Raw genomic sequence first — 26,808 nt, 5'->3', positions numbered from 1 at the left:
ACATATCTAAAAAATTAAAGATCCAGGACTATAAAACAGATGTCCTGATTCCTGAGGCAGTGCCTTTTCAATTACTTCATACTCAGTTTATTTTCAATTTGAAATGGAACTTTCCATCAGTTATCACCTAATTGATTTCAAATGAAGCCCAGTAAAAGAGAGGGACACACAGTCAAGAAGTTTCAATAATCTCTGTCTGGAGTAATAAAGATAGAAAATGAATAATTATCTGGGGTCTGAGAATTGATCCATAAGATCATCCTTCAGCTTTGGAAAAGATAAACTTTATACTGGTATTTTAAAATCCCATATAAAATTATTCTGGTTCCATAGACTCTGAGTTTCCAAACCAATTATCTTTTGGAAAATAGACTTTATGGTTATTGACATAATCAATGAATGTATGTGTGAGTGTGTGTGTGTGTGTGTGTGTGTGTGTGTGTGTGTGTGTGTGTGTGTGTATGTGTGTGTATAGAACAGATCTTTACAGAGGCCCTGTGGTACAGTCCTTAGAGAACTGGTCTCAGAATCAGGAATATTGTGGGTTCAAGTTCTGTCTATGACATATATTAGGTGTATGTCTATGAGAAAGTCACTTAGCCTCTTAGAGTCACAGGTAACTATATGCCACCTTAAATTATAGACCAGTTGATAATTTTTATTGATAGAGGAAATTTCAAAAGAAGGAATCCTGAACTATTCAATTCATAGGGCTGGAATAAAAAAAATTCTACTCCCCACAGGTAGACCCAATGACCAAAAACATAATGGACTTCCCTAAAATGCATTCAAGAAAGTCTTTAAAATACAGGATGGTGGGGCAGAGTCAAGATGGCTGCTTAACAAGCCTCAAAAGTTCAGACCTGGGAAGACCCTTCCTTACCGATTACAGACTGAATGCTCCTAGGACACCGAAATTTAAGCAACAGGACAGAGGCGGGGAACCCTCCTTCTGGACTCCAATCAAAAGGTATGCCCCCCAAAAGCCAGAACCCGAGAATACTTGGGTCTAAGGGGAAGGCAGAGGGAAGGTCCCAGGACCCCTCCCCCCCAACCCAGAAAGCTGAGCCCCCAGTGGCAGCAGGAACCTAGGAGCGGGCAAAGGTGCTGGTTTGGAGGGTCTACCTTGTGAGCAGCAGGGCGCTGGGCACTAAGCGTCCAGCGTGGACAGCGGGGAGGAAGCCAGGGAGAGACCAGGGCCATGGCTGGGTCCCTCCATCAGGCTCCAGTCTCACCATTGCCTCGGGGCACATCCAGACCAATCTAGTTGAACTTAATCCCATCCAGACTCCTCAGAGCTCAGGAAGGCAGGCAAAGGCACTGGGGAACCTTGCAGACAGAGGAGAAGCAGCTGGAGAGAACTGGAGAGAGCCTGGGTGGCCCAGCCTTCCAGGAGTCTTCTGTCTCAGAGCACACACAGACCAACCCAGTTGAACTTAATCGATCAAAAGCCTCCAGAGGACAGGGAAGCTAACATTCCTCCCTTAGAGACTGTACCAAGAGATCTGACAAAGCTCCAAGAGGGGAGACTGACAGCCCTAAAACCAAAAAAAAAAATGAGAGGAGCAAGAGCACAGACAAATACGGGGAGCAAAGAAGGGGTAAACCCGAGCAAACAACAGAAAAAGAAGAAAGAAATTACAATAGACACCTCCTGCACAGGTAATGAGCAAAGAGTGAAGGAAGCAGAGGGGGAGGGATCAGCAAAGGAAAAATCAAAAATCCCAGGGAATTGGATACAGGCTTTGGAAGAACTCAAAATGCAATTCAAAACACAATTAAGAGAGGCTGAAGACAATTGGGAAAAGAACTTAAAAACTAAGATAAGTCTTCTGGAAACAGAGGCACTTGAACTAAAACAAGAAAATGGTGTCTTGAAAGCCAAAATCAACCAGCTGAAAAATGAGGCAAAGGAGATGAAAGATAAAGTAAAACAGATGAAAGATGAGGTGAAGAAGATGAAAGATGACCTCCAAAGGAAATCAGACCAAAAGGAAAAGGATGACCAAAAAACTAAGGATGAAATCCAGTCTTTAAGAACCAGAATACAACAACTAGAATCAAGTGACCTCACAAGGCAGCAGGATACTATAAAACAAAACCAAAATAATGAAAAAATTGAGGAAAATATGAAGCATCTCATTCACAAAACAGAGGATTTAGAAAATCGTTCAAGGAGAGACAATTTAAGAATCATTGGCCTACCAGAAGACCATGACAAAAGAAAAAGTCTGGACATTATTTTACAGAAAATTATTATAGAAAACTGCCCCAAGATCCTAGAACAAGAGGGAAAAGTGGAGATTGATAGAATCCACAGATCACCTCCTGTTCTTAATTCCCAACTGACAACACCCAGGAATGTTATAGCCAAATTCAAGAACTATCAGACCAAAGAAAAGATATTACAAGCTGCCAAGAAGAAGTCATTCAGATACCAAGGAACCACAGTGAGGATAACTCAGGATCTGGCTGCATCCACACTAAAAAAAAGAAAGGCATGGAATATGATATTCCGGAAAGTAAGGGAACTAGGTCTACAACCAAGAATCAACTACCCAGCAAAACTGACTATACTCTTATAGGGGAAAGTATGGTCATTCAACAAAATAGAAGAGTTTCAAGAATTCATAAAGAAAAGACCAGACCTGAACAGAAAATTTGATGTACAAGCATAGAACTCAAGAGAATCATCAAAAGGTAATTAAAAAAGAGGGGGGAAAAGAAAAACAAAACAAAACAAAAAAAATTTTTAAGAGACTCAATAAATTAAAATGATATGTATCCCTATAAGAAAAGAGGTCATTGGTAACTCTTAAAAACTGTTGTTATTACCTGGGCAGCAAAAAGAAGTACACTTAGAGGGAACAGTGACAAACTGTATAGGATGAAAGGACATGACACAAATAGGTATATAGATATATGCATGCAAAAATACATACACATGAGCATGTATATATATATGCATATATATATATAACTAGAGCTTAAAAATAGGTTAATATTAAAAGAAATGGGAAAAGAAAAAAATGGGGGTAAATTTATACGTCATAAAGAAGCTCATGGTGGGGGGGGGGGAGAACATCAATATACTGGAAGGGTAAAGAGGTCAGAGACAGGAAATACTCAACTTTTACGTGCTTTGAAATTGACTCAAAGAGGGAAAAACAATCCAATCAATTGGGGGCAGAGAATAGATTTGCGCCCAATAGGGGAGTAGAAGGGTAACAAAAGGTCTGGTGGGGAGGGAAGCAGTATAAGAGAGGGAGGGGGTGGGGGGTTAATTTTAGAAAGACTACAGGGAAAATAAGGGGGGGATGAGAAGGGAAGGGGGGTAGAAAGGGAAGTAAATAAGGGTGGGAACAAGGGGGACTGTTTAAAAGCAAACATTGGTGTAGAAGGAAATAGTAAAAGAAGAAAAGGCAGCAATAGGAGCAGAAATCAATATGCTGGAAAATACACAGCTAGTAATCATAACTCTGAATGTGAATGGAATGAACTCACCCACATAAAACGCAAGCAAATAGCAGAGTGGATTAGAATCCAAAACCCTACCAAATACTGTCTACCAGAAACACACATGAGGAAGGTAGATACACATAGGGTGAAAGTAAGAGGGTGGAGTCAAATCTATTGGGCATCAACTGACAAAAAGAAGGCAGGAGTCGCAATCATGATATCTGACAAAGCCAAAGTAAAAATAAATCTAGTTAAAAGAGATAGGGAAAGAAATTAAATCCTGATAAAAGGCAGTATAGGTAGTGAGGAAATATCTGTACTCAACATGTATGCACCAAATGGCATAGCATCCAAATTTCTAAAGGAGAAACTAGAGGAACTCAAGGACAAAGTAGATAGAAAAATTATACTAGTGGGAGACCAGAACCTTCCTCTATCTGAACTAGATAAATCAAACCAAAAAATAAATAAGAAAGAGGTAAGAGAAGTGAATGAAATCTTAGAAAAATTAGAGTTAGTAGACATGTGGAGAAAAATAAATACGGACAAAAAGGAATATACCTTCTTTTCTGCAGCACATAGTACATTCACAAAAATTGACCATGTATTAGGGCATAAAACATTGCAAATGAGTGCAAAAGAGCAGAAATAATAAATGCAACTTTCTCAGATCACAATGCAATGAAAATAATAATTAGTAAGGGAACATGGAGAGGTAAATTGAAAATTAATTGGAAATTAAACAATACAATTCCCCAGACCCAGTTAGTTAAAGAACAAATCATAGAAACAATTAATAACGTCATTGAAGAAAATGACAATGATGAGACATCCTTTCAAAACATATGGGATGCAGCCAAAGCAGTACTCAGGGGAATTTTATATCTTTGAGTTCATATATTAACAAATTAAGAAGGGCAGAGGTCAATGAATTGGGCATCCAAATTAAAAAATTAGAAAGTGAACAAATTAAAAATCCTCAGATGAAGACTAAATTAGAGATCCTAAAAATCAAAGGTGAAATTAATAAAATTGAAAGTCAAAGAATTATTGATTTAATAAATAAGACTAGAAGCTGGTACTCTGAAAAAACAAATAAATTAGACAAAGGACTAGTCAGTCTAATTAAAAAAAGAAAAGAAAAAACCATATTGACAGTATCCAAGATGATAAAGGAGACCTCACCTCTAATGAAGAGGAAATTAAAGCAATCATTAAAAACTACTATGCCCAATTATATGGCAACAAATATGGCAATCTAGGTGATATGGATGAATACTTACAAAAATATAAATTGCCTAGACTAAAAGAGGGAGAAATAAATTACCTTAATCCCATATCAGAAAAAGAAATTGGACAAGCCATCAAAGAACTCCCTGAGAAAAAATCCCCAGGTCCAGATGGATTCACAAATGAACTCTATCAAACATTCAAAGAACAACTAATCCCAATATTAAACAAACCATTTGACAGAATAAGCCAAGAAGGAGTTCTACCAAATTCAATTTACGACACAAACATGGTACTGATCCCAAAGCCAGGCAGGTCAAAAACAGAGAAAGAAAACTATAGACCAATCTCCCTAATGAATATAGATGCAAAAATCTTAAATAGGATACTAGCAAAAAGACTCCAGCAAGTCATTACAAGGGTCATCCACTATGACCAGGCAGGATTCATTCCAGGAATGCAAAGATGGTTCAATATTAGGAAAACCATCCACATAATTGACCATATCAACAAGCAAACTGACAAAAATCACATGATTATCTCAATAGATGCAGAAAAAGCCTTTGATAAAATACAACACTCATTCCTATTGAAAACAGTAGAAAATATAGGAATAGAAGGGCCTTTCCTAAAAATAATAAAACCATCAGCAAACATCATCTGCAATGGGGATAAACTAGAAGCCTTTCCAATAAGATCAGGAGTAAAACAAGGATGCCCATTATCGCCTCTATTATTTAACACTGTACTAGAAACACTAGCAGTAGCAATTAGAGAAGAAAAAGAAATTGAAGGTATTAAAATTGGCAATGAGGAGACCAAACTATTACTCTTTGCGAATGATATGATGGTTTACTTAAGGAATCCTAGAGAATCAACCAAAAAGCTATTTGAAATAATCAACAACTTTAGCAAAGTTGCAGGATACAAAATAAACCTGCATAAGTCATCAGCATTTCTATATATCTCTAACCCATTTCAGCAGCAAGAATTAGAAAGAGAAATACCATTTAAAATCACCCTAGACAATATAAAATACTTAGGAATCTATCTGCCAAGACAAACACAGGAACTATATGAACACAACTACAAAACACTTCCCACACAGTTAAAACTAGATCTAAACAATTGGAAAAACATTGATTGCTCATGGGTGGGAAAAGCTAACATAATAAAAATGGCAATCCTACCCAAATTAATTTACTTATTTAGTGCCATACCCATTGAACTACCAAAAAACTTCTTTACTGAATTAGAAAAAAAAAACCATAAATAAGTTCATTTGGAAGAACAAAAGATCAAGGATATCCAGGGAAATCATGAAAATATCTACCCTTTGATCCAGCCAGCACTGCTGGGTTTGTACCCCAAAGAGATAATAAGGAAAAAGACTTGTACAAGAATATTCATAGCTGCACTCTTTGTGGTGGCCAAAAATTGGAAAATGAGGGGATGCCCTTCAATTGGAGAATGGCTGAACAAATTGTGGTATCTGTTGGTGATGGAATACTATTGTGCTAAAAGGAATAATAAAGTGGAGGAATTTCATGGAGACTGGAACAACCTCCAGGAAGTGATGCAAAGAGAAAGGAGCAGAACCAGGAAAACATTGTACACAGAGACTGATACACTGTGGTACAAGAGAAGGTAATGGACTTCTCCATTGGTGTCAATGCAATGTCCCTGAACAATCTTCAGGGATCTAAAAAACACTATCCACAAGCAGAGGATAAATTGTGGGAGTAAAAACACTGATGAAAAGCAACTGCTTGACTGCAGGGGTGGAGGGGATACGACTGAGGAGAGACTCTAAATGAACACTCTAAACTGATACCAACAACATAGAAATGGGTTTGAATCAAGAACACATGTGAAACCCAGTGAAATCATGTGTTGGCTATGGGAGAGGTGGTGGGGGGAGGGATGAAAAGAAAATGATCTTTGTTTCAATGAATAATGTTTGGAAATGACCAAATAAAATAATGTTAAAAAGTTTGAGTATGAAAAAATATTAAAAAAAAATACAGTATGGTATGACCCAACTTGGCTTTTCCTTCCTCCAGAAAGATTGAAATCACTGGGGACATTGTAGAGAGAATTCTTGCTCATGTCTGGGTCAGGTTATCTGACCTTAAAGGTCACTTCCAAATCAGATATTCTTTGAGTAGATCATAAGCTCTGGACTTCAATCCCCACAAGCCCTTGCTCCACTTCCCCAAAATGCTTTGTAATCTCATGGAATTCTCAGATGGGCCGAGATCAAGAAGGGATTTAACCTGATTGCAAAGGCTTTTGTGGTCTTTTTTTGAACTTCTGTTTTGGAGCAGACGCGGCTCTTCCATGATGTGAGATTATCTTGTTTAGGCCTCTCTGGCCTAGGCATGTGTTTCTTATCCTGTATTTTCTTTAATCCTTAATCTTTAATAAACCTCTAAAACATAGTACTCCTTGCAGAGAGAAACTAATTTCTACCTGCCTCAGCCTCCCCTAAATTTTAATCTTTACAGTTGGCGAGCCAGGTAGGAGAAAATACTCTCAATCTTCTGATCCTTTTCTCTGATCTTTAGTTCAGCCTTTAATAGCTACTGCTTAGAAAAAAAAAATTTTTAAGCCACGTTTCTCCACGATGCTTTTTTAGAAAACCATCTTGATCAGCTCCTGCTGGCCATCCGCTTTGGACTTTCTTGATTCAATATCGAATACCTGGTCCTGGCCCCACCTCGGCTACCCACTCCGGCTCCCAGCCCTGCTTTAGTGCGTTCCTGCCTGCCTTCCCGATCCAGACCTGTTGGGTTTGCTGCACACCTGGCCCCTGCCTGCTAAGTTCTGCCTGTCTGTTTCTCCTGCTGCTGCTCCTGACCTCTCTCTCACTCACTGGGTCCCTGTTTAACCCAGATCTCGACCACCTGGTGACCTGCCTGCCCAACAAACCAACATCCTTGGAGCAGATTGCTCAGGACCCATTTCTACCAGCTGGTTATTGGCTCCACGTGGACTGGGGCAGGAGGAGGTATCAGAGGAGGGGAGAGGAAAAAAAAAGGGAGAGAGAGAAGAAACAGACTTTTCAAACAGGAACTTAAAAAGCAATAGGCTATTTAAAAGGATACCTTTTGACTGTTCTGGTAATAGCATTGATTTCACCTGTGTGCAAGTTTAACTTTGAAGGGGCAAATGGGTGGCTCAGCTAACTGAGAGCCAAGCCTAAAGACATGTGGTCCTGGGTTGAAATCTGGCCTCAGATACTTCCCAGCTGTAGGGCCCTGAGCAGATCCCTTAACCCCCATTGCTTAGCCCTTATCACTCTGCCTTTGGACAATAGACATTTAAATGGATAATTAAAAACAACAAACAAACAAAAAAAAAACCCAAGGAACTTTAAAGACTGGAGGTTATAAATTTTAAGGCATTTCAGATTCCAATGGTTTATACAAATCACTGTATTTCTATTGCATTTTGATATTTGCTTGGTTAAAGATATAACTTTGTGATTTTAAGTTAATATATTACTGGATTCAATATTATTCTGTTACACTGTTCACTTAATGTACTGAGTTTTAACTACTGTTAAATTCTGTTGCTTTTCTCCTATAATCATATTGAAAAAAATTATAGGTTAATTAAGCCCATATATGAACAAAAAACCCAGCTTTTTTCTATTTTTGCTTTTGTAAATTGTCACATAGAGGATAGATGGACTTCAGGACTGGTTACAATTGTATAACAACCTTTGGAAAATTTAATGTGCTAAATATCTCAAATGATTTTAAGGGTTTTTTAATTATGATTTTTGGAATTTTTCTTAACAATCTCTGGTTATTTTTGCCTGCCCCTACCACGAAGTGTAAGGCCAATTCTAGCTGAAGTGAAATACATTTTATAACCCCCAACCTTCCCTCATTTCTAAATATGTAAATGGAAGTTGGGGCAGTTAATCTCAGGACATTTGTATCCCTAAAAAAGCCTCCAAAAAAGGAGCACCCCTTTATTTATACTCTTCAGCTCATTACTTTACTTGCACCAGAATGATATAGAGATTTCTTGATTATGTTTTAACCCAAAATGAGTTTTACTTTGTTTAAAAATATGTTTATTCACCAAGTTTGAAAGATTGCTATGATTGTAAAACTTGTGACAAATATCCATCAATTCATAGGTTTTAAAAATGCCATACAGCAACTTATGTGAAATATGATAGTGTGTTTGTTTGCTATTGTAATTAATTGGGCTATTGAGAATTTTGGGGATATTGATACCTACATATTTGTACTACTGCTAAACTCATTTGCTTGGATCATGGCCAGATATTGAAGAGGAAATGCATCTCGTTTTTGGTGAGAAAGCCTTGTATTCCATATTTCTTAGCTGACACAATGTGTTAATGATTATAATCTACATTTTTATTTTTTAAAGCTCTTTTATTATATTTTTCTTGCATGTGCAATATACTATTTCAGTATTTTTTAATTTTTTCTCTCCTTTTTATAATTGAAGCACATGTCACCAGCATTAAGATTTTCTTTAACTTTTTGACTTTTCAGTACTATAAGTTTAAGATACATTTGCCAATGCATACCCCAAAAAGCTTGTGACTATCAAAATGATACCACTAATTATTTAAATAAATTATGGGACTTTGCTTAATGATTCTGTCTGATTCCAGGACAAGATATACACACAAGAGCCATTTCACAGAGCCAAAGAAAAGCCAATCCAGGATGGATTGATGCACTTCTAGGCCAATACAAAGGTCTTGAACCTAGTGTGAAGACTTGAGGTTACTGTGTTTAACATTGTTAGACATAGGCTTTCCTTGTGTCCACACTCACTCTGAAAATACTCACAGATGAGTATCCCCAGAACCTTGGCTCATATAATCTGGTCCTCTTTTCTGCCTCTCATAGTGTGGTACCTTTCTGTAGTCCTGGCTACTGACTGGGTAAATGCATTATTGTATAGATCATTTTGATTGGGCCCTGATTCAAGGACCTGTTACAGATTTATTTTTCTTTTCACTTGGAATTTTTACACATAAGACTTTGCTAGTCTATATTTTCATCCAGTTTTTTCTTTTTCATTTTGGATTTTTCTGATGTCTTTTTAATATCTCTTACCAATTGGTTCATATACCTCATACCTCAGCCATGCATCCCTAAGTGATCCTGTGTTTGTCAATCACCCTCTTAATGGGGGGAATGTAAAAAATATCATTATTTAAATTGCAAAGTTTAAATTCCTTTTGAGAAGAATTTTAGGTAAAGAAGATGCTACCTCTCTGAATCCAGAACTGAACTGTTAAAGAAGATACCATGAAGATGCCTCCAGACCACAAGCTGCATAAAAATTGAACTTTGGGTGTGCTTGATTGAACATTTATTTGTATGTATACTTTCATGCCAAAGAGGACTGCCCCCTAACTGGCTTTTTGTCAATGCGTCTAGCAATTATTGGTTGTTTTTTTTGTCTTTTCTTCAATCTCAAATTATTGTGATCTTTAAGTTGATTATGTTTTCATGATCCTTTTTGGGGAAACTTCTCTCCCCAATAACAATCAAATGAGGGAATATAAAAAATGGACTTGAACTCTGGGCTTCAATCCCCACAAGCCCTTGCTCCACTTCCCCAAAATGCTTTGTAATCTCATGGAATTCTCAGGTGGGCCGAGATTGAGAAGGGATTTAACCTGATTGCAAAGGCTTTTGTGGTCTTTTTTTGGACTTCCGTTTTGGAACAGACGCGGCTCTTCCATGATGTGAGATTATCTTGTCTAGGCCTCTCTGGCCTAGGCATGTGTTTCTTATCCTGTATTTTCTTTAATCCTTAATCTTTAATAAACCTCTAAAATATAATACTCCTTGCAGAGAATAACTAATTTCTACCTGCCTCGGTCTCCCCTAAATTTTAATCTTTACACCTGTAAGTGATACTGGAGTCTCAGGAGCCTTATCTTCAAATATCTAAAAACCTATTTCATCTTGGATACAAACTGAATAGAACTAGTGCAAGTAGGATCATATATTTACAACATTTACAAAAATAAGTGTCAGAAGTTAAATGATTTCCTTAGGGTTTATGATAAGAAATGGCGCTGGGATTTGAATCTAGGTTCTTTAACCAGAGGGAAGAATACACAGGTAGCAGTTACAGGAAAATAAATTTCAATTCATTAAAAAAGAATTTTTATGTTACCAGAATTGTTTAAAAGAGGAATCAGTTGCCTCTGGTGGCAATGAGGTTTTTATAAATGGATGTCTTCAAGCAAAGGTTGTATGATTATTTGTTAGGGCTGCTACCAATAAAGGCTTTTTGTGTCAAGGATCCCTTTGACAATCTGGTGAAGCCTTTGGATTCTCTCAGAAAAAAAGTCTTTAAATGCATACAAAAATACATAGGATTATACAGGAAACTAGAAATATTGAAATAAAATTATAATTTTTTTCCCTTTCAGTCAAGTTCACTGATCTCTCTGACCTCTATTCATGTTCCTTTTGGGAGTCAAAGTATTCCTGTTTTCAGGAGAGGTTGTAGATGGCCTCAGAGACCTTTTCCAATTTAGAAATTACAAGGTTTCCAAACTTTTCTTAGATAAAAGGATGATTTCCCATTTTCTTTGGACAATAAGAAAGGTTTCCTTTTCAGAGGCATTTCCTGAGAAGCAGCTTCATAGTCACTCCCTCTCATCCCACAAAGTCACACTTTATGAAAAGCTTACTAGTCTCTAGAGGCATTCAAATTCCTTGCCTCTAAATGAGCAATTTAGTATTATCATTATAATTTGGTACAACAATGCGAATGCAATTAGATAGGAAATTAAAAAAAGGTTAGACACTTAATGGCTTACAATGGTTTAATCTGATAGCATTCAAAATGATCAAGTTCAATGGTGAGATTTGCTTTCAGGCTGGAAAGCTTTCAATGTCTTTCTTTGTCATTTAGCAAAAGCCTTCTGTGGAGGCACCACCTTAACTTGTACTCAGGTTGGTGGGGGTGGGGTGGGGGGTGGGAGGAGGAGACCAGCACTTTTTAGGCACTTATAAATGACAGGTATGAGTTCTAATTGCTTCTAGATAGGAACACCAGGTTCTCTTTGGTCTTTCTCATTGTTTACTTACAAAAATCTTACTTTATTCAGTTGTATGTATATGCTTATGTTTCCCTTCTAATGCCTGAACAGTCTCTTTTCCTTTCTGCCTTTTTGTAAAATTATCTCTGAGTTATTGGACCTTAAAATCTTTTTATTTTATTTTACTTTTTTAATTTTATTTGGTCAATTTCAAAAATTATTCCTTGGTTACAAAAATCATATTCTATTCCTCCCTCCCCTCCCCCACCCCTTCCTGTAGCTGATTCGCAATTCCACTGGGTTTTACATGTGTCCTTGATCAAAACCTATTTCCATTTTGTTGATATTTGCACCAGGGTGATCATTTAGAGTCTGCATCCCCAATCATATCCCCTCAACCCATGCAATCAAGCAGTTGTTTTTCTTCTGTGTTTCTGCTCCCACAGTTTTCCCTCTGAATGTGGATAGTGTTCTTTCTCATAGATCCCTCTGAGTTGTTCATGATCATTGCATTGTTGGGCCTTAAAATCTTAAGGAAATGGCTTGCTGTATGTGATGGTGTATTGGTCTGGGAGCCAGGAGGACCTGTATGCCCTGCCTCTGGCCAGTTGGGTGACCTTGCACAAAGGACATTAATTATCTAGATGATAATTTCCTCAACTGTAAGATAAGGGAAATTGGACAAATCACTGCACCATATTTTTTAAAGCATTTTCCAACTCTAATCTAAGAAATCCAGAAAGAATTCCTCACCTTCAGGATTAATGGAACCAAACCTCAGTCACTGTAGCTCCTTTTGCTTACCCTACATGTAATCTTTTGTATTAGAACAAGGCAAATTGTAGGTACAGAATAAAGTCAATGTCTGCCTCTCAGCATTATAAAAGAAAATTCCTACACAAGGATGTAAGGGGAGACAATACATATGTGCTCTCAAAGGGAAGACAGTTTTTCTTTTGGAGACATGAGAACTGAAAATTGCTCACACAAAGGAAATGGGAAATTAAATCTTGTCACTTGCCAGGCTCCTGACAGTCTTCTCTTTTGCCTGTTATTACATGTTTCTTTTGTTATGTAAACCTCTGTCAATGCTCAACCAAGAAGAGGCAATGTTGACAGCTTTTCTCTGGATAAAATTCCAGTAATGGTACCCAGAAGATCCAGCCTACAATAGGGGCATTTTTTGGAGGATCCAGGAAATTTCCGGGTCAGATAATTGCCTATACTGTAAATAGACATTCTCTCATCCTCTCTTCTCCTATCCTCCAAAGCCCAAATAAGTTATTTATTCTATGAAGGCTTTTTTTTGGTGATGCCTTCTACTTAAAGTGACTGATTCAGTGAACCCTTGTTCATAGCCCTGCTAGTCAATCAGGGTTAAGAGAGAATCTTTTGGGATGCACAAAGTATCTCTAAGATTGTAGCTTTGTATTCACTGATATTTATCATTGCTAGGTACCATGATCTACAAATTGCCCTACTCCTACTTTGTGGAAAAACTGAGTTTGGGAGGAAATGAGATGCAAGGCCCAAACTCTTTTGTTGTTGTAAAACTTTAAGAATTGTCTTTATCTCATTTAAAAAGCTGTATTACTAAAAGCTGCCCCAACTTGAAATCTTGTTAATCTTCAGTGATCAACCAGTCAATGTGTTGCTATCATGACATACTTTTAATAAGTTCATTTTGGTTTTCTTTGTCCTGAATTTTGACTTCTTAATTATGGTAAGAGCTCCAAAGAAATAGTTTTCCTTTCAACACTTTCTCCTTCCCCTCTAATTAAAAGTGATCTCTTCCTTTTCAAGTATATTGTAGCACACTGTCTATCTTCATATTTTGAGCACCTATCCTAGTGGTAAACTTATCATAGTGTAGTAGAAAGAACACTGGATTCTGTAATCAGAGGTCCAAGGTTCAAATCCCAGCTCTGCCATTTACTAACTATGTGGTCTTGGTTAAGTCCTATTCATTGCTTCAGCTTCCTTATGGTGTTGAATTAGATCTCTTTTAAGTGTCACTTCTGAACTCTGGCCCTTGGTTTCCTCAAATGTGAAAGCATGGAGTGCAATTTTGGGTTAGATTCCTTTTTTTGCTCTAAATGTGTGATTCTAAAAATTAGAAGGATCATAGGAGACACAAGCTATTAAGAAAATCTAAAATTCTGTTTTCATCTTAAAGCCACTAAAAGTTTGTGTTGCACCACAAAACCCATTAAACATGTTCTAGATTGAGGATATTTAGAACCAAAGGGAACCTGAAAGATCTAAGGAAAAGATTCTTAGCTTTTTTATGTCTCCCTTTGGCAGTGTGTGAAAGCCAGTGAGTTTTGTCATAGTAATGTTTTTTGAATACGTAAAATTACAAAGGAAACCACTGAAATAAAGATGCACATTTTATCTATCCCCTAAAACCTATTATTGCCAGAAGTCCATAATAAAATTTGCCCATTTCCCAAAGAGTCAATGAACCCTAAGGTTAAGAATCCTTGCTCTAGTTATAGGTTACCATTTAAATTCAAATGTGAGCTTTACTTTCATAAGCACAAAGAAAATTAAATAGCCACTTAGCTTTGTACAAGGTAACTTAGTAGAATCATCTTCAAATTTATAGAAGGAAATATCTATAAAAAAAAGAAACTAGCTCTTCTTCACCCTCTCAGTTGGTCTCCTGGTACTTCCTCTAATCTTATGTAATTGTTTTTTCCCCTGGAGTACCATTTAGATCACAGAATAATAACAGATATAAAAAAAGAACCTAAATTTATAAAAACAATGTATCACCAAATATCTCTCTTTCTCACTGGTAGGATTGGTATCTATACGAATATAGTATCAAGATCCTTACAGCAATTGCCTTGAATTGAAAGCCTATTAAGTTCATGATTATATAATTGTGTCTGAATTATAGTTTACAAGAGGACTAAGAAAACTTTTTGTTTTTCCCTAGTGAGGGTTAGTGACTCACAGAAAAGATTGAAGGCTGCATTCAAGTGACAAAGACTATTAATTTAGCTTCTTTGGGGTTTTTGTTTTTGAGAGAAAAATGAAAAAAAAAAGTTTACTACCTTTCTTTTTAAAACCAGAGACAAAAATTTTATTAAAAATATAAGTGATGTTATTTCAATTGCATTTAAATTCTCTGTTATGGCCAATTAAAAGAAAGGGAATGGGAGCAGTAGTGGTATGGAGGATGCAGAAGAAAAAACAGGGAGAAACAGGGGAGAAAGGGAGAAAACAGATTCAGGGGTGGACAGTGAAGTAGATGAGCATAAAGAAAGAGAAAGAAGGGATAGGGAAAAAAAGAGGAGGAAACAGACAGACCAAAGATTCTTAGTCTTTTTGGGTGTCCTGGACCCTTTTGGTAGTCTAGTAAAACATCCCATTCTTAGGTTCATGCCTTTAATTACATATAATAAAATATATAGAATTACAAAGGAAATCAAATATAGTGAAATGCATTGTCTATCATTCCATGCAGTTATATATAGGTATATAGTTACATAAAATGTACATCGGTGTTTATATCTGTGTATACATTTTAACTATGATATATAGTGACTTGTTCTCTTTATATATAATAATACATATTATATGTTACATAATATATATCATATGTATGTGGCATAGGTATCTGTAAAACATGTTTGTAGCCAAGCTTAAGAACCCCAGATAGAGAAACTCAGAGGTAAAGAAACAAAAAAAGGTGAGACACAGGAAGAGAAATACAGAGAAATAAATTCAATAGATTCTGAAGGATGCATTACTGAAGTAAATTGTTTTTATCTTTAATCCATTGTTGATCAGGACCAGGGTTTAAAGGTATTATTGCCTGTCATGACTGTCCTTGAAATGCTAATCATTCCAATAAAGTCTTATTATGATTTTTCAACTGCTTTTTTTCTTCCCTTAAATCTTTAGAGCTCATGTCTTATTGGAAAAAAAAAACAACACAACAAAACTCTATACCTGGGAAATAATTCCTGCTGCAGTAGTAGTTAACCAAACAAAAACCAAATGGGGTCCTAAGAGTCATTTTCAAATAGTGGAAAGTGGTCTTTTTTCCTTCTAGCTTTAAGGTCACACATTGCAGTTATAGGAGTAAATTTTCAGATCTCTTAGAGTTGAAAACTTTCTAGACTATGTGGCCCTGGAGAATAATCAGGTAATGATGTCTTATCTCAAGTTTGTATCTTCCACTAAGATCTATATACTGGATTTGGCCTACACTAAGTGTTTAATATTTGCTGTTATCATTAAGGAGTTCACTAAGAAATGAAATGAACTCCTTTTAAAGGATAAATTTTCTACCATTGCAAGTATTCAGGTAGAGCATTATTAATCTGCCATATGGACTGTCCCAGGGATCTAGACATTGGAAGGGAGATTGGTCAATAGTCTCTAAAAATTTTCTTCTAAATTTGGGATTTTGATTCTAAATTAAGAATTGGAACTGTCCTTGGATTAGTGGTTTCCTACTCTACCAGAACAAACTCCCTGTAAAATGAATTAAGTTAATCATATTTCAGATTTCTCCTCAATTTTGAATCTTTAATGTGAAAATTCTGTATGGCCTGAGGATTAATTCACTCACAATTGTGATTATAAAAAGGTAGACAATTCATGTATCATCTATAAAGTCTATTTCTTCTCCAACTGTCCTCATCTGATGCTCCCTTATTGCATAGAGATAGTTCTAGCTTGCCAAAAGCTAGATCAATGTTTTATAGATGGGTGCCACTAAAGCTAAATGGCTTCCCATAATTAATCTAATAATTAGTTAATTAATTCACACATTAATTGGACATCTATGTATAAAACCTTATGTTTGGCTAAGTTGATTGGGATATAAATAAATATGGGTATTGTGAAAATTTATTTTTTATATCCTGTATTGTTTTTATCTCAGGGTCCTGGATTATACAGGATATTATATATATATATATATATATATATATATATATATGAGAATTCCTGAGCCAGGTCTCAGGAATCGGTTCCATTCAGTTTATAGATTTTTGCATTCTCTCTGTATTGAGGAATATGGTCCTTTCATAGACTTTGATAGGAAAAGTTCTATAACAATACTTTTCATCTAGATGGTGGGGGGAATCCTCAGGGTTGAGGGTCTGATGGACCACCTCTTAATTTGCTATCATCAATGAAAGAAGTCTTGGGATGTTCAAAGAAGGGGCTGAATAATGAACTCCTTTTAATGTTTATATTTACTTGGTTCAAGTTTTTCCATTTGTCTTACAATGGTCAAGAGATGCATTTGACCACAATTAGGATGTCTTAACAAGTCAATTAATACATTATTTTAAAATTAAGAAAAATCATCATCTCATGATACTTTTAACCTCTATAGCATATTGTCTGACTTCATAAAGGCTGCAATTTAGTAGGCACCGCTATAATGAGGCTTGGGCAAATGGTGCTTTGCTTTAGGGAACTAACATATAAAGGAACATGGCGATATAATAAATAACAACAACAACAACATTTATATAGTTCTTACTATGTGCCAGACACTATGCCAAGGACTTTATAATTATTATCTCATTTAATCCTTTCAATAATCCTGGGAGGTAGACTCTATTATTACCTCACTTTCCAAACAAAGAAACTGAGGCAAATTGAGGTTAAGAGACTTGACCAGGATCATACATCAGTAAATATCTGAGTCCATATTTGAAGATCTTCTCAATTCCAGGCCAAGCCAATTCTGTCATCTACTGGATTATTTCCTTATGTTCCAGGGAATTCATTCTTTGAGTTTTAACTAATATTCCTCTAAAGCAGAGTTTGGGGGCAGCTAGGTGCTTCAGTGGAAAGAGAGCCAGACCCAGAGACAGGAGGTCCTGGCTTCAAATTTGGCCTCAGATACTTCCTAGTTGTGTGATCTTGGGCAAGTCATTTAATCCCCATTGCTTAGTCTCTTATTGGCTCTTCTGCCTCAGAATCAATATTAAAACAGAAGATAAGGGTTATAAAATATAAAATATAAATAAAACAAAGGTCAGCAAAGTCTTGTTTTTGTACTGTCTAAGATCTAATAATAGTTATTACATTTTAAAATAAAGTTTTATTGTATATAAAATTGTTAAAACCATTCTTACCTTGTGGGCTATATGAAAAACAGGCTTTGTTTAGACACCAACTCTAGAGCAAGATAATAGGGCTCAACTGCCACAGGAAACCCCAGGGCACTGTCACTGTGGTACATCTCCTAAAACTTTCTTCCTGCCCCCCTTCTGAACTCCTGCAGAGGTGAAGGTCAGGATTCTTCCAAGAATGGACACTGCCCTATCCTGGGATGATTATACCAGAGTGGGGCTATCCCATCAGTCCCATCCCCTTTCCCAATGAAATTTCCTCAAGTACCATTTTTGTTAGTTACTGTTGTTTGAGAAGGAAAAATAACCCAGCAACAACTGGCAAACGATTATTTAGATCTTAGGTTCACAGAGAGTTAGAGATGAACAGGATCTTGAAGGTCATTTAGTTTAAGTTCCTCAAAAGAGTGGATATGGGAGAGTTCTTAAAAGTCACCAAAAATTGATATTAAGTAGCTAGATGGGTAGTTAGAGAACTAGATTAAACACAATCAATTTTATCTTTCGCTTGACAAAAGGATGCTGTCCAACTCAGCATAATAAACAATTAACTCTACTTTCTGGAGACTGAATAGTGTTACAGAAATGCATTAATATTCTTCAAATATATGGAGATGCTACTATGACTAATATAACATGAACTCACTGAAAAAGTTACTGAATGCATAGTTAGTTTTTTCATCACACATTTTCTCATTCAATGGAAACAAAATTTCTCCCATAACATATAGTCTTAGAAAGGAGAGGTTCACCCCCCCCACTCTGAAAGTTCTTGTTTGAAAAATAAATGGGGTACTCACTTCTAGGATATGATAGGTTATGATAAGCAAAAGGGATTAAGTGACTTGTTTGGGGTCGCACAGCTAGGAAGTATCTGAGGCCAAATTTGATCCCAGGACTGGTCTCTAGGTCTGGCTCTCAATTCACTGAGCCACCTAGCTACCCTTGCCCATTGCTTTTTGTTATTATACTCATCATCTTCAAGGCTCAGTTTGAATCTTCCTCAATGAATCCTTTCCTAATTCCACCATGCTATGAGAACTCTGTTATTATTATTCAGTATTTCATATTGTCCTCTAATTGTCCTATGGTATAAGTCACATATCTTTAAAAAAAGACTGTAAGTCTTGGTTTCAAATATGAACTTAGACCCTTCCTTGTTGTGCGACCCTGGGTAAACCACTTAGCCCATGATGCTCAGCTCTTACCAATCTTCTGCCTTGGAACCAATATACAGCATCGATTTTAAGATGGAAAATAAGAGTTTATTATAAAAAATGATTGTAAGTCTCTGGAGGGCAAGGACCCTGTCTTCTGATCTCCCTCTGCATCCAGAGGATGATTGAACATACCGTATCACTCTACTACATACAACATCATTGCCCACCAAAGACAACAGGCATTTTCTGCCTTAGTGTATCAAAGAATTAGAGCTTTCAGGAACATAGAAGTCCTTTAAGTCCAAGCACCTTATTTTATAGAACTAAGGCTGAGGTCAAGTGACATGCTAAAGGATATATAGCTATTTAGTATCAGAAAGTAGGCTTCTAACTCAGATCTTCCAGACTCCAAGCCTAGAGTTCTATTCATTATTGCACAGACTAGATAGTTTCTTCAGTTTCTCCAAAATGCTCCTTTTGATTCCCTTGCTCTTTCCCACATTTATTTGCTCATTTATTGAACCTTGGAACTCTGGAATCCTATAGCTGAAGGTAAACATCAAGATTTTGAAATCAAACCCTACTATTTCTATCTGTAAGAGCTCACATTTATATAACAATTTAAGGAGAAGGGAAGGAGCATTTATTTATTATCCTATTATGTGCTGATCACTGTGCTCACAGAAGTGCTGCAAAGTAAGTGGTACAAATTTTATTCCTGTTCTACTGATGAAGAACCTGGGGCTCCTAGAAAACAAGTGGATTTCTTAAGGTCACTCAGCTAGTAACCGAGCAGAAATTCAAACCTCAAACTTCCTTGAGTATAAGCCCTTGATTATAAGCTTCTTCCTTCCTCCCACCTCCTTCATTATAAATTCAAATACTATTTTTTTCCACAAAACTTTTCTAACTACTATAAGCTTCCATCTATCTTCCTGGTCCCTAACCTACACTCTCACTTAATTTTTCCTTAATTTAATTTTGTTTTGTATAATTGATTCATCATTCCCTTGGCAAGCTTAGCAAGCCAGTAAACCCCTTGAGAACAGGTGCAACATTTCACACCTTCTCTATATTCACCTGGCAGTCCAGCATGGGACTGAGCATAGAATATCCGCTTTACAAATGCTTTTGCTGGTTTGATACATAGAATTGCAGGGAACATAAACCTGTGGATTATCCTTGGCCATAAGGGGGAAAATAATCATATGTCCCAGTTATTAATGCTCTATTCTCACTCAGTCTTTCAGTAAAGTCTTTAAAGTCACCCTAGAAAGTCTGCTTTGAATGTCTTTTATTCCCAAGTGACATTTTCCAAAGAATTATTGTTCTGAAAGTTACTTATACAAATATGGTTGCTCTGTGCCACAGATTTCCTTTTCAAATAATTATTCCCTCAGGTCTTACCTGAGTCTGCCATCTTCTGCTGCAGCTCCTCCTGGTATAATCTTCGTAATAAATATGCCAGGATCATCTCCAATGTGGGGATTATCTGTACCTCCAGCAATACTGAATCCCAGCCCAGAATTGCCCTGTAGAAACAGTTAACAAAAAGTGAAATGATGTGGCTGACCCTGAGTTTCTCTAAAGTTTGACTGTTCTCACAATGTTATCAATGTGCTACTCAAATGAGAAATGAGTGATAATAGTCTTCTTCAGTTGCTGTCAGCTAACAAAGTGAAGGTCAGGGAATAGCATTTGTTTGGGAGTTTTCTTTTTCCCACAGTTCTGAGAGTTCTTGTTTGAAAGATAAAATGGGCTACTCATTTCTAGGATATGATAGATATGTCAAAATGTTCATTCTCAAGAAACAATTTAATGATTTGTTCATAAAGATAGAGACTTGGAAGGTCCTACTGCTCCAGGATATGTTTTGAGTAGGCTATGTTATTTAAGTATATTTTATAACACTAATAACTCACAGTTATGCAATGCTTCCAAAGCATTTTTTCTCATAATTCATCCCTTCCTAGGCATGAGAAAAGTGAAGCTCAGAGATATTTGGTGTAAAAAGTCACACTCCCTCTTAGTGCTTGTCACAAAACCAAGCTTCTTCTCCAGGATTTCATTTTCCAGTGCTCCTCCCCTTTAAAATTATTCCCAAATTGTTCCTTATCTTGTTTATGTAGAATTGTTTGCATGTCTTTTTCTCCAGTGGTCTTAGCAAAGACTCCTTACTCCCTTTTTTATATGCTCACCACTATACTTAGAATATAGAATGGAATTAATAAATACTTGTTGACTTGATTTGACTTAACAAAAGCTACCTCCATTCTCATGGAGAAGAAACATCCCTTTAAAATACTACAGATTGATGGGAAGCATTATAATATGTCAATAAATATTTCTGTAATTAGTATAGTATCCTTACCTCAACTCAGAACTTATTCTGAAAGTCTTGTACTCAATACACACTTGCTGATTGATAAAAGACAAAATTAGCATTTGGGTGAAACCAACAAGAATCAGAAGCAAAGAAAACCATTGACTATTATGAGTGGTTTGATTTCATAGGATCATTTGTCATTTGCAGAGTTGTGTGATTCTCTACTTTTTAAGGTAAATAAAGGGGTCAGCTATCATGGAGCAACTTTATCAATTTAAAATGAGTCCTGTTGTGTGTGATGTATGTGTGTGTGTATGTATGTGTGTAAAATTATAGTATACCTTTCATCCATTTATCGTTTACCATCTATCACATTTTTTTTTCAGTTCCAGATTAGAGATTTCATCTATGTGGTGAATTCTCAGTGTGGAAACCCCTTCTACCAATGAAGACTATTATCACTTATTAGTAATTTAATATTAGAAAGGAGACACTAAGTAACTTATCCACAGCTACATGGTTAGCCTTAAACATAGGTCTTTCTTGATGATTCCAAGGTTTATTCTTTATTCTGGTGCCATATCTAATAAAACAACTTTTCAATTTACCTATTACCTTTTATTTTTCACGTCAAGCCTATGAGCAAATGCCATAATCTGCATTTTACTTGTGAGCAAACAAAAGGTTAGAATGTTTCAGGGGCATTCCCTGGCTCACAGAATTAATGTTAAAAAAAATTGTAAAAGTGGGTTCCAATCCATAAATTGTGATCTCAGTTCTACTGTCTCTTCCTACTGTACAATATTGTCTCTCCAAAAAGGATAAAATTATAAAAAGTCCTTCCAAAAAGAGAAGTGAAAACTATCAATGGACTTTATGAAAATCACCAAATGATTCATAATAAAAATATAAGTTAAAAATAATTCATATATACCTTATGGCCATCAAAATGGCAAAGATAATTAGAGAAAGAAATATTCTGTGTTCAAGTGGCTATAAGAATGCAAACTCACTCATATAATGTGACAGCAATGAAATGGCATAAATGTTCTAGAAAACAAATTGCAGATCTTTGAGAAAAGTCACTAAAATGGTAATATCACTAATTTTGCTCACTGATTTAGGACACATATACTTCAAGGATGTCAAAGACAGAAAAACTCTATATAAGCCAAAAGGTTCATATCAGCATTTTGGAGGCAGAGGAGGAGGTTAGAATAAAAAAAATTAAAACATAAATGGGTGCCATTGGTAAGGGGAATGGCTGAATAAGCTGTAGGCTGTAAATATTATGGAATATGATTTAATATGAGGAAAAAATTAGCAAGAAGAATTAGCAAAGTCATAGGAAAACCTGGTTAAATTGATTTAGTATGAAGTAAGCAAAAGCAGTGAAACAACTCCCCTCTTCTCCACACAATTATAATGAATTGAACAAAAATGACACCAAAAAGTAGCAATGGCTAGTGTTAGCTCCAGAGAATAGATAATGAAACACATTCCTCTCTCTTAGTAGAGAGATGAGGGTTGTGGGTGTTAAATGTTGCAAATACCTTACATAGATGGTCTCTATTGTTTGACTTTTAAATTTTGTTTTCTTAAAATTTCATTGGTGTGGGGGTGGAGTTAGCAATATATACAATTGGAAAATGTCCCCCAGAGAAATAAAAAAGTGAAAAGCAACATGATTTTTTTCTTCCCAAACATCAAACTTGTAGTTCCTGTCAGGAACACGTATTTCTGTGTAAAGTTTCCAAATGAAGCTATAAGACCTTTGTCAGGTTTCTGGCCCCTTATCAGATTTTTCTATGGAAAAGCAAGCTTCTTCCTCTCCCATTTGTATTATACATAAATATGTATCAATATTTATAAGTGGCATTTTTTGCTTAGTGGATTAAGGGCCACCCTTATAGACAGAAAGGCCTGAATTTCAGTCTGATGTGACTATGGGAGTCAATTAATCTTTCATTGCCTCAGGCAACTCTGACTCTAAGTAAAAATATTTCATCTGCACTGAGAGAGAAAAATTTCATTGTAATAAAATTACAGATTTAGATTAAAAAGTTGTACAATGCTCAACTCGAGTTTAAGTATGATTAGGGCATGCCTCTAAATTGTGTCTCATTCCTCTCCAGGGTCTTAGAATTTAAGTTCCTTGGAACTATGCTCGAAGGGCCATCCAACTGTACATACCCTTTGACCCAGCAATATCAGTATTAGGTCTGTATACCAAAGAGATAAAAAATAGGGGGAAAGGACATATTTGTACAAAAAATGTTTTAGTTGCTCTTTTTGTGGTGGCAAAGAAGTAGAAACTGAAAGGATGCCCATCAATTGGGGAATGGCTAAACAAGGCATCGTATATGATTGTAATGGAATAATATGGTGTCATAAGAATGGCAAACAATCCCAAGGGACTTATGAGAAAGAATGTTATCTACATCAAGAGAAAGAACTTTAGTAGTGGAAACAGAAGAAAGATGTGATTTATCACTTGTATATATGGATATATGATTTTATTTTAAAAGATTGCTCTATTGCAAAAACGAGTAATGTGGAAATAGGTAGAGTGATAATACATATATAACCCAGTGGGATTGCTTGTCATCTCAGGGAGGGGGCAGTGAGGAGGGGAAGGAGAGAACATGAATCATATAACCATGGAAAAATATTTTCAGAAAATACAGAAAAAAATGGCAATCAAAAGATCACAAAAAATCCAGAAAGACTTATATGAACTGATGCTAAGTAAAGTAAGCAAAACCAGGAGAATGATGTACACAGTATGGCAATAAAGTATGATGATCAACTGAATGGTTTAACTATTATTAGCAATTCAAGGATCCAAGACAGCTCCAAGGCACTCACGAGGGAAAAGGCTATCTAAAAAATAAATAAAGAAAAGAAAAAGCTATCCACTTCCAAAGAAGGAACTGATGGAGTCTGAATGAAGCTTGAAGCATCCCATTCTTCACTTTATTTCCTCCCTGAATTTTTTTTAATTTTAATTTTTTTTATATTTTATTTGATCATTTCCAAGCATTATTCGTTAAAGACATAGATCATTTTCTTTTCCTCCCCCCACCCCCCATAGCCGACGCGTAAATCCACTGGGCATTACATGTTTTCTTGATTTGAACCCATTGCTATGTTGATAATATTTGCATTAGAGTGTTCATTTAGAGTCTCTCCTCTGTCATGTCCCCTCAACCACTGTATTCAGGCAGTTGCTTTTCCTCGGTGTTTCTACTCCCATAGTTTATCCTTTGCTTATGAATAGTGTTTTTTTCTCCTAGATCCCTGCAAATTGTTCAGGGACATTACACCGCCACTAATGGAGAAGTCCATTACGTTCGATTATACCACAGTGTATTAGTCTCTGTGTACAATGTTCTCCTGGTTCTGTTCCTCTCGCTCTGCATCACTTCCTGGAGGTTGTTCCAGTCTCCATGGAACTTCTCCACTTTATTATTCCTTTTAGCACAATAGTATTCCATCACCAACATATACCACAATTTGCTCAGCCATTCCCCAATTGATGGGCATCCCCTCGTTTTCCAGTTTTTGGCCACCACAAAGAGCGCAGCTATGAATATTTTTGTACAAGTCTTTTTGTCCATTATCTCTTTGGGGTACAGACCCAGCAGTGCTATGGCTGGATCAAAGGGTAGATATTCTTTTGTCGCCCTTTGGGCATAGTTCCAAATTGCCCTCCAGAATGGTTGGATCAGTTCACAACTCCACCAGCAATGAATTAATGTCCCTACTTTGCCACATCCCCTCCAGCATTCATTACTTTCCTTTGCTATCATGTTAGCCAATCTGCTAGGTGTGAGGTGATACCTCAGAGTTGTTTTGATTTGCATCTCTCTGATTATAAGAGATTTAGAACACTTCTTCATGTGCTTATTAATAGTTTTGATTTCTTTATCTGAGAACTGCCTATCCATGTCCCTTGCCCATTTGTCAATTGGAGAATGGCTTGATTTTTCGTACAATTGATTTAGGTCTTTATAAATTTGAGTAATTAAACCTTTGTCAGAGGTTTCTATGAAGATTTTTCCCAGTTTGTTGTTTCCCTTCTGATTTTAGTTACATTGGTTTTGTTTGTGCAAGAACTTTTTAATTTGATGTAGTCAAAATTATTTATTTTACATTTTATGATTCTTTCTATGTCTTGCTTGGTTTTAAAGTGTTTCCCCCCCCAAAGGTCTGACATGTATACTATTCTATGTTTACCCAATTTACTTATGGTTTCCTTTTTTATGTTTAAGCCTGAATTTTTTCTAGTGTAAGTAAATGATATAACAAACATGGAAATATGTATTATATGACAATACATTTACAACCTATATCATATTACCTGCCATCTTAAGGAGGAGTGAGGAAGAGAGAGAAAGTGGGCTATAAAATGTCTGAAAATAATTGTTAAAAGTTGTATCAGCCTGTAATATGGAAAAAATAAAAATTTAAAAAGAAGATAAGCTCCTTGAGGGCATAAGGATTATTTATTTATTGCTTGTCTTTGTATTCCCATCGCAAAAGGTAGTGCCTAGCACATATTTAAGCATATAGTTTAATAAATGCTTGTTGACTGACAGTCTCTTAATGAGGTAGGTATGGTGTTATTATTATATGTTAATTTATTAAAATGTAATCTCCTTGAGAATAGAGATGTTTCATTCTTTGTGTGTATATCTTTAGTGCTTAATACAGTTGAAGGCACATGGTGGGCACTAAATAAATATCTGTTGACTGTTTTATTGACTTAAACTTCATTAAGTATAGGAAACAAGCTAGATCCTGAGCCAAGCACTGGGGGAATTCAAAAACAGAAGAGGCACAGACTCTAAACTCAAGGAATTTATCACACAAAGGATTAAGAGAGAGAAAAAGCACAGGAGAAATCAGAGGATGGAGTGAGCACTTTTAACTGTCCTGGTCCAAAACAGTATCATGGGGGAGTGGCACCACTACCCACATTTGCTCAATGAACACAGTTGCAATATTACTCCTACTACCACGCAGACAGTTTGAGTGGAAGATGCCTCTGGTTCCAGAGGAGAAAGCCTTGGATCAATGGTATTTTTGTCTTATTCTAAAGATACCTCAATGAGTTTAGAATACCTCAACTAGGGTAAACTCTGGAGTCATCAGGTCCACAAGCATTTACTATGTGCCAGACACTAGTCAGTGGGAATACAAATACAAGCAGAAAGACAGACAGTTCTTGACTTCAAGGACTTTATATTCTAATGAGGACAATATATGAAAATGATCTGAAATGGGGAGAAGAGGAGGTACCTGGCGTGGGGGCTTAATGGAGAAGTACTTAGTGAAAGCTGATGAGAAATGAAGAGATGATTGGATTTTTTGGGAGAAGCCATTCAATCAGAAGAAAGGATTTCAGGAGCAGAGAGTCGAAGACAGCAGCCAATTATTTTGCTTGGCAGGTTGTGGAGA

General features: G+C 36.3%; 1 protein-coding gene across 46 annotated transcripts in view; it reads right to left on the bottom strand.

The window, feature by feature from the left end:
- Positions 1–26,808, bottom strand: part of DLG2 (discs large MAGUK scaffold protein 2) — a 2,177,398-nt gene that overhangs the window by 788,501 nt on the left and 1,362,089 nt on the right. For all 46 annotated transcript variants that reach the window (XM_056825173.1, XM_056825188.1, XM_056825175.1 and 43 more), the window contains one exon: positions 20,427–20,551. In XM_056825173.1, coding sequence (XP_056681151.1) covers positions 20,427–20,551 — 125 coding nt within the window. The remainder of the gene's footprint in view (positions 1–20,426; positions 20,552–26,808) is intronic.

This window comes from Monodelphis domestica, chromosome 4 (genome assembly GCF_027887165.1).
Source record: "Monodelphis domestica isolate mMonDom1 chromosome 4, mMonDom1.pri, whole genome shotgun sequence".
In the NCBI taxonomy this organism is placed as follows: domain Eukaryota; kingdom Metazoa; phylum Chordata; class Mammalia; order Didelphimorphia; family Didelphidae; genus Monodelphis; species Monodelphis domestica.
This window is presented reverse-complemented; position numbering and strand designations above follow the sequence as displayed.